Source organism: Dicentrarchus labrax, unplaced genomic scaffold, assembly GCF_905237075.1.
Source record: "Dicentrarchus labrax unplaced genomic scaffold, dlabrax2021, whole genome shotgun sequence".
NCBI classification, from domain to species: Eukaryota; Metazoa; Chordata; class Actinopteri; family Moronidae; genus Dicentrarchus; species Dicentrarchus labrax.
Window position 1 is genome coordinate 12,216,418 of NW_026136710.1, and position 17,477 is coordinate 12,233,894.

A 17,477-nucleotide genomic window follows, 5' to 3' on the forward strand; every position below is an offset into this window, starting at 1 on the left:
TGTGCAAACCGCACATACAGTTATCTGACCCATACACACCCACACCTTGTGACTGGCCAGACGGCCCGCCAGTTTCATGAAATCTTTCCTATCTGATGCAGCCTTGTGTACACATGCGTCATTCTGAGCTGATATCACACAGTCAGCGTCTCAGCAGCTTCCTGATTTTCTTTTAACCCCTCTTCATGGACTGTGCAGAACACAGCACATGATACCTCTAGCACAAGTTACACTATTTTTGTATTTGTTTCTCTAAAAAACAAAAAAATGTTCTTAATAGTGTAGAAGCAGACATATTTTTACTCAAATTTAGTCTAGCAAATAAGAATAATGCACATAATGCATTACCTTTTTGCAGTTGTCTTTTTTCCAGACACTCCCATTGCTGTTGAAATGATACATTATTGATGCAACCACAGAGAAAAGAAAGATCATTAAAAAAGTAAAGCTGCAAAGTATCTTTTAATAATTGTATAGCAAATAATAATAATCAGCAAAGGAGAACATATTAGACAAATTAAATATACATAACTTGGATAGAGATACTATTACACTCTCGGTCTTTTAACAGCACTCTTTTTACCAGAGACACTGAAGAAAATAAATATTAAATACCATAAATAGGCTTCATTACACTGATGTACCAGCCACCTTCATAGTCACTTATCTTTTTAAGTCTTTGTCAAACCAGTGAGTATAAGTGTTGTTGAAAGCAGACTGTCTAAGGCCAGCCTTAGGTCATCCTCAGAAGAAGAACAGTGTGTTTATTTGCATCCTCCTTCTGCACACTTTGGGTTTAAGAGTCCTTAGTTTTTGGGAAACATTTGACAGAAACTCCTTGTAAGTCTTCAGGACCACACAGCCGTAGACCTTCTGCTGGAAGACATTCTTAGGTGGAGGTAGTGTTGTCGGCCCCCCTGCTGGCTCAGGTACAGGCAAGTTTGGGAAGAGGCCCTGATAAAAGCTGCTTATGAAAGCAGCCAGGCTCCTGCTGCGAGTACTGACAGTGGTGAGCTCGGCCAGCAGTGGGCTTGTGGGCGACTGTAAGTCCGTCTGCTGCTCATACACCCGTTTGAAATGTGGGAAAAAGGCCTGGAGATGTGTGAAGATGCTCACTATCCATTCTGAGGGCTCCAGGCCGGAGATGTTGGAGTCAGGGACGTCGTTAACTGACACCTTGCAGAAGAGCTCTGACATTTCTCCTTGAGACACTTTCTGCAAAAAAGGAAAAAAGGTTGATCAGATACTGATTGAGTCACACATCTTAAACAGGAACACAAATAGTCGCATATTATGTTTAAAGGTGGAGCACTGAACAAGCAGATGAGGAATTAACACAGCAAAATAAGATACAGCAGTTTCATGTCTGCACTCACATATGTTTTGATTAGGTCGACAGATTCCTTCTCTACGAGTCTGGTCAGCTTCAAAGTCTGTTGCAGAGAATTACACCCAGGGTTTCTGCTTGCTGACACAGTTCTTGTTGAATCAACAGCCATAACCAGCAGGAGAGAGAGTAATGCTGAGGAGAAAGGAACTGGTCAGTTAAGGTTATCCTACATCCCAGCGGTGAGGGGAACTTCATTTTAAAGCCACAAGTGGAAGGAAGGAGGGATAAAATAGATTCTTCATTTTGCAAACATTTAGTAAGTGAAAATAGAACACCAAAATCTGCTTTATTATCAGTTCTGACACTTAACACAATCATATACTCTACTACTACTTCTACTACTACTACTAGTTGTGGTATGTTTAGATGCCAGTAAACATTGTCATTGTGTCTTATTCGTCAGATTCAGAAAATCAGTTAATAGTTAAACTAATCTGCTTCACTGATGCTGAAAAAAAAATTATACTGTGTTCAGAAAACTTTGAAGTAGTAAAATTGATTCTGAAACTTCAGTTTGAGGCAGCTGTAGGCAGCTAAAGGCACCAAAAATAACCACAAAAGCATGCACAGTAGAGAAGCAAGAAAAGATGTAATTGTGTTTAACTGTGTTTTTTAAATGCCTAATAGAAAAGTAGATGTAACAACACTTACTTGCTGCTGGTTCCATAAACTGTTGAAAATGCATACTCTTTACATGACCATTCATTCTCCACTCAGTATCACAGGCAAATTGCCACGACTCGTCATAATCACACTCCTTTCAAACTTTTTTAAAAGACAGAAACCACACATTTGTCATAGGAGGAAATGACGTGCAGTGTGAGGCAACCAAATTTCCCAGAATTTCCTCCCTTCTATCAGATGTGCTTTTTTTTTTTCTTCTGTCATGTCCCTACATGCCTGTTCACAGAGCAGGCATGTAGGGACGTTGTCTAATTATTATTACATGTGTGACCTTTCAGTGTAGCGCAAAGTATTTTTTATAGCACTTCCGTTTTATTTGTGCACAGAAAAAAATACACAAATATAGATATATTTAAATAACTTCAGGGACATTAACCTGCTGAAATTAGAAAACAGGGTCAGACATTGATGAAAATAACTTTGAGACTGAGGTCAGCCTACCCTTTATCACAGTTCACTGAAGTGCTTTTTTTTTTTTTACCACCACCTAGACAGCATGGGTGAGAACTTACTGAGTGTGAAAAAGTAAAAGTGGGCTCACCACAGTGCACAGCTTCTCAGCAAGGATATTTCTTGTGAAATATCTACATTATTTCTACTGCTTTCTACATATAGAGTAACTGTGCCTTGAGTAACATAAAGTTCCCTAAATTCAAGTGAAAGCATGCCATACTCACCACCAAAAAGGGGTTCTGTGGTTCTTCCAATGGCTTCACCGGCTTAAATATGACCTAATATAATCAGCAAAGACAAAGGAGACTCTCGAGAAAAGTGCAATGTGTGGCAGACAAAGGTAGTTTCCACCAGAAAAGCGTATTTTAGAGTAGAACTGGGTCTGACATAAATAAGGGGTGTCATAAAAACAATCCCTGAGAAGTCAAGCACCTTCTGTTGATTCTGATAAACATTTCTGCTGAATTTTCTCATTATAACCGCTCCTCAGACCATGAGTGCAACAATATTTTCATGCAGGCATTTCGTACAGGAAGCTGGCAAGGTCACAGGAAATTTCTCAATCAGAAACTTTTACATGTGCGTAAAAGAGAGGGTCTGCTTAGCTAAAGTAGGCAATTTGTCAGTGTCATCTCACCACAAGTTTAAGCATCAGACAGGCTGTGCTCACGACATCAGAGGATGATTTGATTGTGACAGGGTGATGATATTGCATCCTCTGGTTTGTTTAATACGTGAGGAGGAACCAGGGGATTGTGTAAAATACACAAACTGGGTTTTTTCATTTGCATAATTGTCAGCACTAACTTCTAGTAATTATGATCCCTTCTGCTTGGAGACACCCTATGAAGTGTTTAGGACAGGTGACTACATCACGATTTGTTATGTGTGGGAGCAACAAGTTCACGCTGCACTGAAACTGAAACAGTGAGACTGAGAACTGACATGATCCCCACTTTTTTTATGGTGATCACGTCTTGGTTTCAAGCATCCACGCTAGATGCTGCATTGCTGTCAAACCACTGACTACATGAGAAAAGACAGGGGGAACTCGACGTACCACAACCCTGTCAGCACTACTTCAGGTAAAGTCTAACCACACTTCTGCCACCCTCGGGGCTTTCCAGTTGCCCCAGAGGATAATAGAGGGGTTGTGGTGAGGAGGGCAACTGCTGCAGATGGTGCCGCAGACTTCAACAATTCAAGGAAACTACACTCAGATTCCTGCCAGCATATATAGTAGCCATGCCAAAAAAAGCCTATAATCAACACCTAAATCAAGCAAGTTTACCCTGAAATGTAAGGAAGCCTAGAAAACACTGGACGCTCTGCAGTGCAACTTCCCTCTCACCTCCTGTTCCTATTTCAAGGTTCTGCTTTTCACAAGTTATCTTTGACCTGCGTGTATGTTTGTAGCTTTACAGTAAATCATAACAAACAGCATTTGATACAATGTGGGTCACAGCGGTCATGTCACACCAAAGAATAGCAAAAGTGAGAAGCTCTAGACCACATAAGAGAGCTTTACAAGGAAATTCAACCACAAACAATAAGAAACGCACTGTAATTAAATGCAGGATGTCAATTGAGACTCCTTTTTTTGTTCAACAGAATCTCTTTTATTTTGTCTTTGAACTGCACAGGAAATGGTGAATAAGGTTGTTTAGGAAAGTCCCCTTTATTCTAACTAAATACATCTTTCTAGTAACTTAAAGTCCACACAAAATGTAAGTTCATAACTGTTCTGAAGCTCTCAGGCAAACCTTATTCAAGCACCCCAATAGCACTTTTTTATGGAACCATTTGTCCGCAAGGCTTCAGTTATAAGTGATCAGACAAAAGGCCTTACTGCATATGAGAAACGTTTTCATCAAATTTCAGAAAGTTTGTGAAAATGTAAAAGGCTGAAAAATCTAGAGGAGCCATTCAACTTCAGAACACACTCTGGTCAAACATAACAAATTCATAATTTAGATTTCTACATGTAAAATAAAAGCATTTAAGTTCTATTGCCATCAGAAATTGAATGTCATTATATTCCTCCATTTAAAATACTTTGTTAATTCAGGGGGACATCTTCCACCTTTCAGCCCTGTGAGGAACATTAATACAAGTTGTGGCTCTGAAATGAAAAGAAAGAAAAAAAAAAAGGTAAAGAAATACCTGCCGAACATAACAGGGTTGCATTCAAGACCACCACATTAAACAATGTTTCAAAAACTGACCCGTGATAAAATAGTATTTATTTTTCATACATATACTTCATTTTTAGAGGGTTTCACTGCATGGGGTACTCTTAATATGTCATGAGTGTTTGAAAAACTTAGTAGTGTTTTGACTCAGAGGGGTTTTCAAAATGCTTCACGTTTACATTTTGTAAAAATCAATCATCTCTCCAAGACAAAAAACTACAAGGCTAAAGGTGGTATTAGAAATTAAGCACCAAACAATTATCTTTCCATTCAGTATAAATGGAAACATTGTGCAACCTGTTCAATGACCATAATGAACATGGCAAAAAATATGTAAATCTGATCATTAGACACTAATTACTCAAATGCAATCTGGACCCACATGTTGTGTTTGCTTTTGTAGAACCGCTGATCATAAAAGATCACCGTACTGATATAAGAAGTCTGTGGTTCCATTCACCAGCATTTATACAATCTGAGAGTCTTAGCAATATATTGAGCTATTGTATGACCATATCTCTATATTATAAAACAAAAACGAAGCAAAATCTTTATCATTAAGCTCTGTTATCAGTAATAGACCAGTGTCTCTGTATGTTCTAGCTATATTCTCATGTACAAATATTCATATCAAAAGTTATACAGCACAATTCTCACCATTTTCCTTTACAAGAACTTTGATTAGTGAACATTAAATGATTCACAAGTTTAGATGAAACCAAAACAAAATGGTGCCGGCCTCAGTAAATAAAATATAGATATAACAAACACTTAACTAAAATCTGCTTCAGGCACAACTTAAATAAAGGCATTTGTGAAATTATCATATCAAATATGGCGCTTATGTCCAGTATCCATAGGCTTAAAACAAAACAAAAAAAATGCTTTTATTTACAAACAGCTAAAATCTCTGACAGATTCATGCTTCACTTCACAACCTGAATTTGTCCTTAAAGTGCATGCAATAATAAGCAGTTTTACCAAGTGGGATCTTGAATTGTGATAAGATAAACGGGTTGATCAAGCTAATGCCAATTGATCCTACATATCAAAGAAAAGAAAAGGAAAGAACTGTTGCCTAGAAAAGTGAAGGACCACAGTATACTGTATGCATAAGCACAATATGGAAGTATGACCAAACAAAAACCCCCCAAAATTAAATTAATAAACTCTGACTTTATCCAGTGACCCCATACAGTAATATTCACATTCAGAGCATAAAATAAATAGAACAAAATAAAATAAAACTAATAAAAAAAGACAAAGCAGCTTAACACCACGGGGGAGTCCGCAGCTCACATTCCACAATGTCCCTCCATGTAACACACACATTAAGCATCATACGAACATGATGGGTTTCTACTTAAACATATCAAAGTGCCAATTTTACTAAAATTTCCTGATTTATTCAATTCATACCAAAAGGAGGAAATGGCATGGAGGAAAGAGTCTGTTATTTTTAACACATATGTTTTGAGTTACACTGACTAGGTTTGATTTTTATTGACATGTTGTTGTAGATTCTTTTGATTTACTTTCCCCCTTCAAGTTTCACAAAAGAAGTTCTCATTGCACGTTAACACCTCGATTCAAAGATGCAATATCTTAGAGAGAAGAAAAGCAATCGAGAAAGTTATCCAGCTTTGTCACCGTGGTTGTGACAAACGGTCAAGTGGACATGAAAAGGGCAGAGATATGTTGTCCTCTATAGATAAATCCACTTTCATCTGTTGTCTTCTTTGGGGAAGTCCAGAGATCCCAGGCTTCCAAAGCCGAGGCTTCTACTTTCTGTGTCAAAAGCATTTATTTCTCTGTCCTGACGTTCCAACAAGTGCTTGATCCTTTCGGTGCGCTCCTTCTGAAGAGCAGCCAGTTCCTCCTCAATCTGAAATCGAAAAACATGATGGTGGTTATTGTCTTACATGGACACTAAATCTAAGCTTGTGTTTAACCTGCTAGCGATGGGGCTTTGCTGTCAGTAACCTTCACACTTAAACAAAAGCTACCTGCCAGACTGCCATGAAATTTAGTTCAGATATTTGTGGTTCTACAAGTATTCATTTTATTCTCTGTAGTGGCTTTCTTTCTTCTTTTTCAAAAACATTTTCAGACTATACTTAATAAGGGGGTTTCCACTTGTACTACAGAAATAATAATTAAATTATTATTTAAATTAAATTATTTATTATATATCTATATATATTATAATTATTATTAAATATTAACTAATAGATAATGGATGGATGGATATACTGTACAGTATGACTGCTCATCCTCCCTTGTAGATTATGTAGATGACGACATTTCTAGTAAAGGATATATTTTTTCTTTGGCAAAAGAATTCACAGAGAAGAGAAGTGTTACTACTTCAATACTTTCAACGTATAGGGTTTTAATGAGGCTGAAACAAAATAAAAATAAGACTATATGTCTGCAACCATGTTAGCTAGTGGCTCTGTAAAGCGGTGCTTTAAGCTAAATGCTAATGTCAGCATGTGCTAACATGCTCACAGTGACACTGTAAACATACTAGGTATAATGTTTATCATGTTCACCATCTTAGTTTAGCATTTTAGCGTGCTAGTCAACATTTTCCGTCAAAACCAGACATATCAAAATTCCCAAAAGGCATTAGAATTCATTATATGTATTCAGCATTGGTGTCTGTGGGACACCTAACGATGAGGAAATAAAGCCATTGAATAATAAAGGCCTTAATAAAGTTTCTCCCACATGCTTGAAAGGCGAGCAGTATTCAGTTGGTTGCAATGTGCTTTTTCTAACTTTACCGCTAAATGGCACTAAATCCAAAACACTGGTCCTTTAACCTTTTAATAACCCATGGCTTTTCCTCTACAGCAGGAGCTCCTAATGAACAACCTTTTTCTGCCAGTTTGTAATGCCCACTTCCCTACGCCAAGCAGTCCTTTGTACTAACTCTACTGTTAGCCAGAAGAAGACTACAGAGCTCCAGAGTCACCAGCCACATCTTTTCACCTGCCAGCAATGACCTTCACCAGTAGGAAGAGGATGTGACACATGGGAGGTTCACCCCAAACTTTGCAATTCCAACCAATCATGAGGAGAAACCACATTGCTTTCCTGAATTTGCATGTCCTGGCAGGAACACATGTCTAGAGCAAAGGTGAACTGAACCTGACATCTTTTGTTACTTATGGCTGTAATGAACGTTGCAGCCTCTAGGGGCCACTAGAAGGCCACTAAAGTGTAAAATCTCCCAACAAAACTGCTGCTGTAATAGTGTTGTCAACATATAAGATGTCTCTCTGAACATTTATCTATCGACCTACCTATCTTGAGGTCATTTTTTTATACAGCAGGAACCATGCTGCAGTGATTTAAAGTTTTTAGAATGACTTCAATCTTAAACCTACCTTCTGTTCAAGGTGCGCTCTGCGTATGGAGACCTTCTGCTCAAGTTTCTGCTGCTCTCGCTCGTGTTGGGTCTCCATCTGTGACTTGGTTTTTCTCTGGTAGGCGTCCAGGAGCTCCATCTCTTGTTTCAGCTGCTGCTTCAGAGCTTGGCACTCTGTTTCCTGCTCTGCGTCTAATCGCATCTAGAGACCCAGCGAGACGGAGGTACTTACAAACACATCAACAACAAGCATAGGTTGGGCCTCATTTATCAAACTACAGGCCAACAATTTTTGCAAAAGATTGACAAAACAACATTTAAACAGCACTCTAGAAATTCAAATGCGTGATAAAGTTGGAAAAAGTTGATGGACATATACTGTTACCATTAGTCTGATGTGAAGAGCAAATGTGTTGTACAGATGAATATACAACATACAAATGATGAATCAGGCCCACTTTTGCTATTTATGACAAGATGCTTCAGGATCCTCGTACCGCTTGTGAAGCCATCATCTCGTTGATGCTCTGCTCATACTGCTCTGCCAGGATAGCCAGCTTACGTGTCTGCTCCTCTTTTAGGCTCTTCAGGATGGCCTTATGGTCACCTTTAGGAGAGACCTCCAGCTGATGGTTCCTAAGAGCTTTGTACTGCTTGTTCTGCACCTTGCAAGTGTCCTGGAACTGTTTCTTGATCTGCATCTCCAGCGTCTACAGAGGGTTGAAAGAGAAATAAATGTTAGTGTCCTGATCTTTCATGTTACATTTAGATGGTAAAACACAATTACTAATGAAAGGTTTTTGTTCATTTTGGCTTTAAAATAATAAATAATGTAAAATAATTCTACTGAAAAATGAAAACAATGACCTTGAACATTTCACTTTGCCTACAGAAAGTGAGCTTTCACTTCTGTCCATTGTAGCAAAGACTTAAAAAGAAATTTGGTCAATAGATAAAGGGATGAGAAAGAAGAAATTTGTGAAAGATATCACAGAAATGTTTTGGAAGAAGCAGTTCTCATGGTAACATTATCAATGTTCTTTCTACAGATTTCTGATGGGCAATTTAGACTAAGAATTCAAGGTACAGGTGTACAGTGCCTGCAGAGTTCAAACCCATTACATAATCCTCTGTCACGTCTTTTTTTAAAAGAAAACTTTAAAAATTTACTGGATATCAAGTCATTAAATAATCACATAGTGGCCAAGAGAAAGTTCCATGCACCTTGAGGTTTCTTGGCTGCTGCCGCTGCTCTAGAGTGTGTTTCCTGTGTAGTTCTCTCTGCCGCCGGCCGTTGTACTCCTCCTGGTTTTCGAGCTCTGTCTGGTGCTGCAGCCGCATGAGTTCGATACGAAGCTTCTGCAGCATCTGCAGCTGCCTACGCTCCATGTCCTGGGTGGACTCGTCCTGCCGGATCATCAGGGCATGCTCCATCTCCTTCTGGGTCCTCTTCTTGTTCAGCTCCTGGGACAAGAAGTTTGATGTCATGCCATTTTTTCAAGACATTTTGTAAGGTTGGCTGATTTACTTAAGTGGACACTAAAATATAAACATGAATGATCTTGGCTGGTTCCACAGATTTATTTTGGTGTCATATGCTTGTTTTTGCTGATTTATTTCAGAAATGTTGTTTGTTTGTTTATACATCTATGTAGATGACAAACAACTTTACATTGTAATAACAATTACAAGATTTCCCTTGGAAATTGTTAATCCAAGGTGGTAAGTCACTCAGATCAAATGAATAAATGATGGCCTAAACAATAGCCACATTAAATATAATGATGTAAATTATTGCCTCTGCTCTTTTCACCTTTCTTAGATTTCATAAAAGTGTATTCATTTTTTATGAGATTAGTGAAGATGGTCCTTGTTTCAGGTGGGGTTGCTCACGTCGGCTGGTAGTTTTTACCACTGTTGTCAGTAAACAGACTTTTCATTCAATCTCACGTTTTGAAGTCGAAGACTGAATATGTTTTATAGGGTGGGAATTAGTTATTTTGTTAAGCATAACATGGGCTGTACTAAAGGTCACAATGTTTACAACCTTCTTAAGACCCTTTCCCACTGTGGAAATGTTGTTTTACATTCAGTTAAAATCCTAAATCTTTGTTGGTACCAGGCTCCCAGTGTAAGGAAATGTTTCATATGAATAGGAATATAAATGGAATACCCCTTGGATTGTTGGAGTAGCAGTTTAAAGAAATCACTTGCACCAGTGTCTAAAATAATCAACACTTCATGATGAAAATTGTTAGTTGTAGGATTATCCCTGACATTTTAATCAAAAGTCATCCATATTAAGGAACTATTTTTTTCTGTGGAATCTGGTCACAAACTGTTCTTGTGTCCAAACATATTCTGAAAATACCAACAGTAATATCTAGAATTGTGAAAATCAATTTTAAGGTGGTCTGTATCGTCTTATTAGACATTATGTTATGTAATGTCAGGAAATCACATTACCTCCCTTAGTTGCTCCTGTTCAAACTCGTGCCTCCTGACCAGACTTCGGCGTTTGAGGGCCCTGCAGCTCCGGTCGTAGACCAGCCTCTGCTGGGCCAGCAGATGAGCTTCCTCCTCAGCCTGAGAGCGCTGCATTGTTTCTTTGTGCCTGGACAAACGCTCCTGCTTCTCCTCCTTAGGTGTACAAGGGTCTTCACTCATCTCCTACAACACACCCACAAATAAAAAACACAAAAACAACAGAACAGAGAGAAAGGAATGTGTATTATCTGAAGACAATCTTCATGTTTTCCATATTGAACAGATATAATTAAATAAGACCATAAACTTATATTTACTTCTTTGATCTTGTCTTTGCAAAGCCTGTACTCCTTTTTCTGATTCTCTAAGAAAGTAGTCAGCTCTTTCTTTTGCTGAGCAACAATCTGTTGCTGGATCCTTCTCTCTTCAGCTGCAACTGACTTCATCTGTGAAGAGACATTAAAATATTCAAATGATCACCCCTCATTGATCTCCTAACTGCCACAAATGCCTGCACAGACACAAGTTTGGCTTGAAGTGGATTAAATAACTCTGTAGTTTCCACCTCATTCATAAGAACACCTGCTGTTGAGGCTGTACCTCTTTGTCTGTTTGAGCAGCGTGGCGTTTGGCCAGTCTTTCCAGCTCAATGTAAGTGTTGTTCGCATGTGTCTCTAATTCCTTCTGCAGCCGGAGCCTATGCTCATCCATCTCGGCCTTTAGCCTGTTCTCCAGGGCGATCAGCTGCTTCTGGTGCTGCCGCCGCATGCGCTTATACCCAGACATCTGCTCCCGCAGCTCAAAGTCCTGCTCATGCTCCTGGATCTACCTGATGACCTGGACAGAGGAACACAGGAAGCAGGAAGTAAAAGAAATGGGGCAGGAAGAGAGAAACAACTGCTATGTTGGAAACAGCAACAAACAGCTGGTAAGTCAGAGGCTATGGCCTAAAAACAGACCACATACAGTACAGTGCAAACAACAATTCTGCAAGCTGAAAAGTAATCAGTTCGAAGATTACTACACATGGACAGTAACCCAAGAACTGAACAACAAGTTTATAAATAATACAGAAGTCTGAAAATCCTTTAGGGTTGACAGTATCAGTGTCTTTCAGCATCAGTGTCACACAAAAGAGGAAGTTCATCAATATACAGAGGCTCTGCTGATTAATCCCATTCACACTCTTGATTAGAATCAGCTCTTGATATTATAAAGCAGCATAAATTAATCAATCATCACTTCAGCACCATTTCTGATAAATAAGTATTTATATGATGCCACTTTTAGGCACCAGACCAATCTGTGAAAAGGCTATTTAAGACTGCCATGCTAGAAGATGCATCATTTACAGTGTGACAAAAGCTAAATCTCATCGGTAGTAGACACCTGGCAGAGATTTATATGGAATACATATAAATGCAATGCACACACATAAAAGCAGAGGCAGAGAGGGAAGCTGAGGATGGAAAAAAATGACATCCATTAACAGGATCTGGTTGCCATGACTACAGATGTACAGCTGAGAACACAGACACCCCTTCCCTCCCCTCCTCACCCCCCGCCGCCAGCACTCATACACGCACACATACACTGACACACACGCGCGCGCGCGCGCGAGCACACACGCGTATTTTCTTTTTTTTTCTTTTTTATGCAAACGGAGGAGAGAGGGAGCTGCGTACCAAAGATGCTGATTTGATGGTGGCAATGTGTTCACAGATCTTGCAGTCGAGAGACCGGCTCTTGTGAGAAGTAGGCCGCAGCTCTGGCCTGGTGTCCCTGTGCACAGCCTCATCCCTCACGCAAGCATGGTCCTGCAGGGGGGGAGGAAAAGGAGGAGATAGTGGGGCTGGGTGCTTCCCAGGCCCGCCGCACTCGCTGTTTCTGCTAGAGCTGCTATTATTGCCGAATCTCCCTGAATGCAGCACACATCCAGCTTTAAATGCATCCTTCCCCTGCTTGTTCCCCCGCTACTGTCTGCAAGTTCTTCCTAAGAGAGAAAAGGGCATTGCCAAACAATTGCAGGCACCACCGAGGAGGCAGCTACTGGATGTAGTCGTTTTTTTCTGGCGTCCCCCTCTTCCCAAAGAGGAGGAACCAAATGGCTCCGGTGGATAAGGGTGAATTATGCAATGCCTACCATTGATAATCGGAGAAAGATAGCACAGGGGTGTATTTTACTGCCACTCTCCTTTTCCGTTTCAAAATGCCAGAAATGTTTGGAAGGAAAAATACTTTTCCTGTGTTCCAATGATCGCATGTGGTACCATATTTAAAAATATTTGAATCAGATAAGGCACATCCAAACATGGTTTTCCCTCGAATATGTCGCTTGATGATCCGTTTGTATTCCACTCGAATTTCTGTCCTACATTTACAGCGCACTTGGTCATGGTAGGTGGTTCTGGTGCCTTCTATTCATCTCTTTCCTCTGTCCCTCTTTTACACTCCCCCTTCCTTTAAAGAGACACTGCAATACTACAGGCACATCTCAACAAGCCTAAAGTTATTTAACATTAGACTCTGTCACAAGAACATTTTTTAGAAACGATAGATATCACTAATTAAATTAACAATATGGTAAGAACAATGCCGACTTATGTAGAAAACATGATTATTGTTGTTATTATTATTACATATTATTGTTGTTGTTGCCATTATTGTTATGATTATTATTTATTTTCCACAAACCGACTCCTTTCTGAAATGTATCTGCGTCCCTTTTTTCTTATGTCGACTGTGAACATTATACTTGTATTTTGATATATTTGATAATAATGAAGCAAATAGTGATCATTACTTCACATGGCCACTGGAGGGCGACAGAGACAAACATTTAAATACAGTCTCTGTCCATGGTGCTGAATACATCTCAACGTATCAAATGCATTGTCATCACGCTACTGCTGGTGCTACTACAAGCACTACTAAGACAAAACACACTCAGGTACATATGAGCAACCATGCAGGCCGGCAATTGGTTTATTTTAAACCACCTCATGTGCCAACCGACCATTTGCAAACCGCGTGGAACACCTTAGCAACGGCTTTACAACCACCTAGTGCAATCCTGGCAACCACCTAGCAGCTACCTGAAAATACCCTGCCAGACATTCACAACACCATAGCAACCACCTAGCTACAAACTAATGGCAGCATAATGTAGCAACTTATCCAACACTCTTGTAGCCACATAGCAACCACCTAGCACTTAGCTACCTGACCTAAAGCAACACCTCAAAAAAAAGTCTTAATCAAGGTAATTTTGCAGCAGGCATATACTTACCAGTTTGTGCTGCTGTAAGGCGGCTAAGCCTACTATATATTTCACTTATGTCTGCTGTTGAGTATGTGAGCAGGAACTGTGGTTTAACATTGTTCTTCCTGCTGTATAATATTTAAGCTTCAAATTACAGCGTTTATTAATTTTTATCATCTTTAATATTAAAATTAATGAATCCCATCTCTAAAGACCAAACAGTGTATAGACTGTGTAGTATTCGGAATTTGGTGATCCACTTTATATGTGGTTGAAACATGTCTTGGGGTGGTGTTGGGGTCTTCGGTTTTACACTGAGCACGGTTTGAGGCCTGAGATGGTCCAGTGATTGAATCCCCCGTTGATAACCTTAGATGGAGGACAACAGGCTGTTTGAAGGTTGAACCCATGAACACGTGTGGTGAGGTGGCTGCAGAATGACTTAGTGGGTTGCACCGAGCCTCTGCTGGATGTGTTAATGCATGTTAATAGTCTTTTTGCCAAAGCTAACTTTATTATCTGGGATGATTTCAATTCAATTTGATCCCAAATTAAACTAATTAACAATCATCAAAAAGCAATAGTCAGAATCAGAAATTATTTATCTTTTTGTACTACGGCTTCTATATTTTCAACAATTATTTCCAACGCTGCATTAATCCATGTGTTGACATGTAGTACAAATACAATAACTTAGATACATGAGCCTTTAATACCCAGGTCAAGCACTAGATGTCACTGCTGGCTTTTGTTTGGCCTTCAACTGATCAGGGTAGGACCTGACTTTTACTATTGACCCTTTCAGCCCCCATTGCATTGCATCCACATTTGGCATCAGATGCCTTGTAGAAGATCACATTTGATCACAGTAAGTTGGTTAAATATATAATGTTTAACGAAATGCGTTTATAGCAAACCTTTTAGGACCTTTTCACAGCAGCCGTTTTGACATGAAATATTTGGGTAAACACAGATGTGACCAATGATACTAATTAAGGTTTCTTTCCATTCAGGTCAAACAGGGTCAGGGTGCTGCTTTTGTGCATGTTGGTTCACTGGAAAGGCTCTACTATACTAAATGGAACAGAGCCTTAATTAGTATAATTGGTAACACCTGTGTTTAGCCTACTATTTCATGTGAGAATGGCTGCTGTGAAAAAAGTCTATTCCTGTTATAAACTTTTAACAGCTTTGAGAGAAACTGTTTATGAAGGTCTACAAAAAAAGAATAAAATTAACTTAAATACTATCAACAAAACTGTCTCTCAGAGGAAATCCAAACATTACAATGAAGTGAACATCAGTGCCATCTTGTGGACCATTTGACCAACATTTTGTCAAGCCATGAGAAATAGATGAATGGATGAATAATCGATACAGATTAAACTGCTTCCTGTTGATCCTCTAATCTGCTAACAAATGCATCAGTAATGAAAGACACCACAAATGTAGAGAAACCACATTTGTTTTAATTCACGTGGCAGAAGCTGTTTAATACATTTATGTGAACATTACATTATATCAGAACAGCTTCATTAGGCTGGTTATTCAAAACACAATCAAAGCTACAGCCTTTACAGTGTTTGTATTCCTCAAAATAACATTAAAAAATCTGTTGTTTTTCTATTCTGTCACCATGTTACACAGAAGCACTAGTTGATGTGCATTCCTTTTTTAAAATAAGTACGTAAATAAGCTGTTTAGGCATATATAGTCACTTGTTGATATCAAGTACAATTAAACCTGTAGTGCACTGTCCATCCTCGGCCAGTATTGTCAGCCATAATCTTCACAATCCCTTAGGTCATGCATGGTCAAAACTACAGCTGTTAACATTTTTTTTTAAATACTGAAGACATTATAAGTGCATGGAAAAAGTGTGGTAAATTATTAGAATACAAGGTTGTGCTAATTATAAGTGTTGACAAAAGTAATTCCTTATTTTCAGAGTCAGTTCTGTGTCATATTGATGAGTCTGCATTTTATTTTGAAACCAAAAGTAATGGTGACATGGTACTACCCTTGTGACAATGCATTAAACAGTATTAGAAAGTATCTCATGGCAGGAGAACAAGCTTGTCATTACAGACTACAGACTTCTTTTTTATGCCAGTGTTACAAAGGTTGCTACATCTTAAGTTTCAGATTCTGCTTACTGGTTTCACTTTTCCCCGTCCTGTTTCTGTCTGATCTGAACAGGTATGACAATCTCATTGATAGGGTCGCTGACGGATATCCCAGGGGCCGGGGCCTCTATGGATAGAACTCCATCACCAGACAGCGACGAACTGATGTGTTGCAAGTCCACCCCTGGTGGCAGCCTTAAAGAAATGAAGAGGAAGTTTAATACAATACACAACAATTATATCAAATCACACAGAGATCTGAAATTATAAGGATTTCATTTTTTTTTTTCATTCTTCATGTTCTCAGAGACAGCTTACTTGTATTTTCGTGTGAAGCACCGTGAAACCGATCCATGTTCATCCTGCCGTTCTTCATGATTTCCTTGTAATGAAATAATGAAATAATTTTAAAAACTGTCAAGAAAATTATGATGATTAGATTAGCTCTAAGTCTGTGTACGTAGTACATTTACAATTACTTATTATTATGCTTTTACTTGTCAAATAATTTCTCTCCCATCTTACAGATAGCTTGTGGGTAACCAGAGAGACATGTGCAGAATACCTGATATTTGCAAATAACCCTCCTTGGTTGTGATTGTAATTTCCTCAGGCGAGAAGTGATTGACATCCAGGTTAATTTTCCAACTGTCCTGTCCTGTTCGGATCTCTGACACTCCACTTGTCAGTTGTGTCAGACCCTTTTGGTTTAACGCTGCAGGGCGCTGACCACTGAATGGAGGCAGAAGGGGAGTTTGTGTGTACCCAGGCCAGGAGAAAGATCCCAGTCTCCTCTTTGCCCAGTCTATCCAGTCCAGATCACTAGGCTCCAGGAAAGGAGGGAGGCCAAAATCCTGCGCAAAGATGCGACTTGGCTGTGTCCAGTTTGGGAAAGGATCCCAACTCACATCTCGGCGGAAAATGGGACGGGATAATATTTTATTTTGTTCACCCATATCCTAAAGAATAAGCTCAGAATGAGGGAAAAGGGAAACTGCAAAGCCTGTAGCTCCACCCTGACAAACAAGTCTAGATTGATGACCTGAACAGTAAACAATAGGGCAGCTGTATTTTATATCCTCAACAGAAAGTGAGCAGGAGGTCTGAGGAAAAGGCTGATTTGGCATCTGTAATGCTCCACTCACACACTTTATATACCCAGCTGATTCATTTTAACACTTGTCCAGCATTAAGTGTGATCTAAGGGGTGAGAATGACTTGGTATGTCATGAGCAGGGGTGTTACTCCTCCGTTGCCCCGGGACCTGGAGAGGACAATGCTAATTATTTGTATTTATATCTCTGGAGTGTCTGTGGCAAGTTGTTATTGAATGACTCTGGAAGCAGCAAGCAGACAGTTTATTCAACAGTGGCCTCTGCAGTCTTGTCACATACTGGTGCCTTTTGTCCATAGAAATCACAGCCTTGTGTTATGTGAGGGAACAGCATGTACATTCTCAGCCCCACAGTAAACAACACTTACTTGCAGTTTCTAAACACAAGATGGA

The 17,477-nt window shown here is 39.3% G+C and overlaps 3 protein-coding genes across 4 annotated transcripts; all 3 read right to left on the minus strand.

Moving 5' to 3' along the window:
* Positions 1-443: 443 nt before the first annotated feature.
* On the minus strand, positions 444-2,982 carry m17 (IL-6 subfamily cytokine M17). Of its 2 annotated transcripts, none has more exons than XM_051412761.1 (3): positions 2,752-2,982; positions 1,377-1,522; positions 444-1,215 (listed from the first exon to the last, which is right to left on the minus strand). In XM_051412761.1, exons 2-3 carry the CDS (start codon positions 1,497-1,499, stop codon positions 745-747), a joined length of 594 nt encoding a protein of 197 aa, XP_051268721.1. In that variant the 5' UTR covers positions 1,500-1,522; positions 2,752-2,982; the 3' UTR covers positions 444-744. The 2 variants fall into 2 exon arrangements, with proteins under 2 accessions (XP_051268721.1, XP_051268720.1); XM_051412760.1 differs by lacking the exon at positions 2,752-2,982 and adding an exon at positions 2,042-2,327.
* Positions 2,983-4,752: 1,770 nt separating this feature from the next.
* Positions 4,753-13,021, minus strand: taok3b (TAO kinase 3b). The gene is made up of 8 exons (XM_051413111.1): positions 12,268-13,021; positions 11,183-11,419; positions 10,900-11,028; positions 10,562-10,765; positions 9,320-9,559; positions 8,593-8,805; positions 8,115-8,297; positions 4,753-6,604 (listed from the first exon to the last, which is right to left on the minus strand). Exons 2-8 carry the CDS (start codon positions 11,366-11,368, stop codon positions 6,443-6,445), a joined length of 1,317 nt encoding a protein of 438 aa, XP_051269071.1. The 5' UTR covers positions 11,369-11,419; positions 12,268-13,021; the 3' UTR covers positions 4,753-6,442.
* Positions 13,022-15,291: 2,270 nt separating this feature from the next.
* LOC127370785 (heat shock protein beta-1-like) lies at positions 15,292-17,128 on the minus strand. Its single transcript, XM_051413149.1, has 3 exons — positions 16,536-17,128; positions 16,289-16,352; positions 15,292-16,165 (listed from the first exon to the last, which is right to left on the minus strand). The coding sequence occupies exons 1-3, from the start codon at positions 16,924-16,926 to the stop codon at positions 16,006-16,008; spliced, it is 615 nt and encodes a 204-aa protein (XP_051269109.1). The 5' UTR covers positions 16,927-17,128; the 3' UTR covers positions 15,292-16,005.
* Between the last annotated feature and the right edge of the window lie 349 nt (positions 17,129-17,477).

Bases quoted from the DNA above. Each gene is read 5' to 3' on its own strand.
- m17 (XM_051412760.1), bottom strand. From the start codon at position 2,096: ATGAATGGTCATGTAAAGAGTATGCATTTTCAACAGTTTATGGAACCA. The intron at 1,523-2,041 runs GTAAGTGTTGTT...CTTTCTCCTCAG, and splicing joins GTTTATGGAACCAGCAGCAA to CATTACTCTCTCTCCTGCTG. The intron at 1,216-1,376 runs GTGAGTGCAGAC...CCTTTTTTGCAG, and splicing joins TCGACCTAATCAAAACATAT to AAAGTGTCTCAAGGAGAAAT.
- taok3b (XM_051413111.1), bottom strand. From the start codon at position 11,368: ATGTCTGGGTATAAGCGCATGCGGCGGCAGCACCAGAAGCAGCTGATC. The intron at 10,766-10,899 runs GTAAATATAAGT...GGTGTGTTGTAG, and splicing joins GCAAAGACAAGATCAAAGAA to GAGATGAGTGAAGACCCTTG. The intron at 9,560-10,561 runs GTAATGTGATTT...TTCTTGTCCCAG, and splicing joins AACAGGAGCAACTAAGGGAG to GAGCTGAACAAGAAGAGGAC.
- LOC127370785 (XM_051413149.1), bottom strand. From the start codon at position 16,926: ATGGGTGAACAAAATAAAATATTATCCCGTCCCATTTTCCGCCGAGAT. The intron at 16,353-16,535 runs GTATTCTGCACA...TTTCATTACAAG, and splicing joins GGGTTATTTGCAAATATCAG to GAAATCATGAAGAACGGCAG. The intron at 16,166-16,288 runs GTAAGCTGTCTC...CATTTCTTTAAG, and splicing joins TGCTTCACACGAAAATACAA to GCTGCCACCAGGGGTGGACT.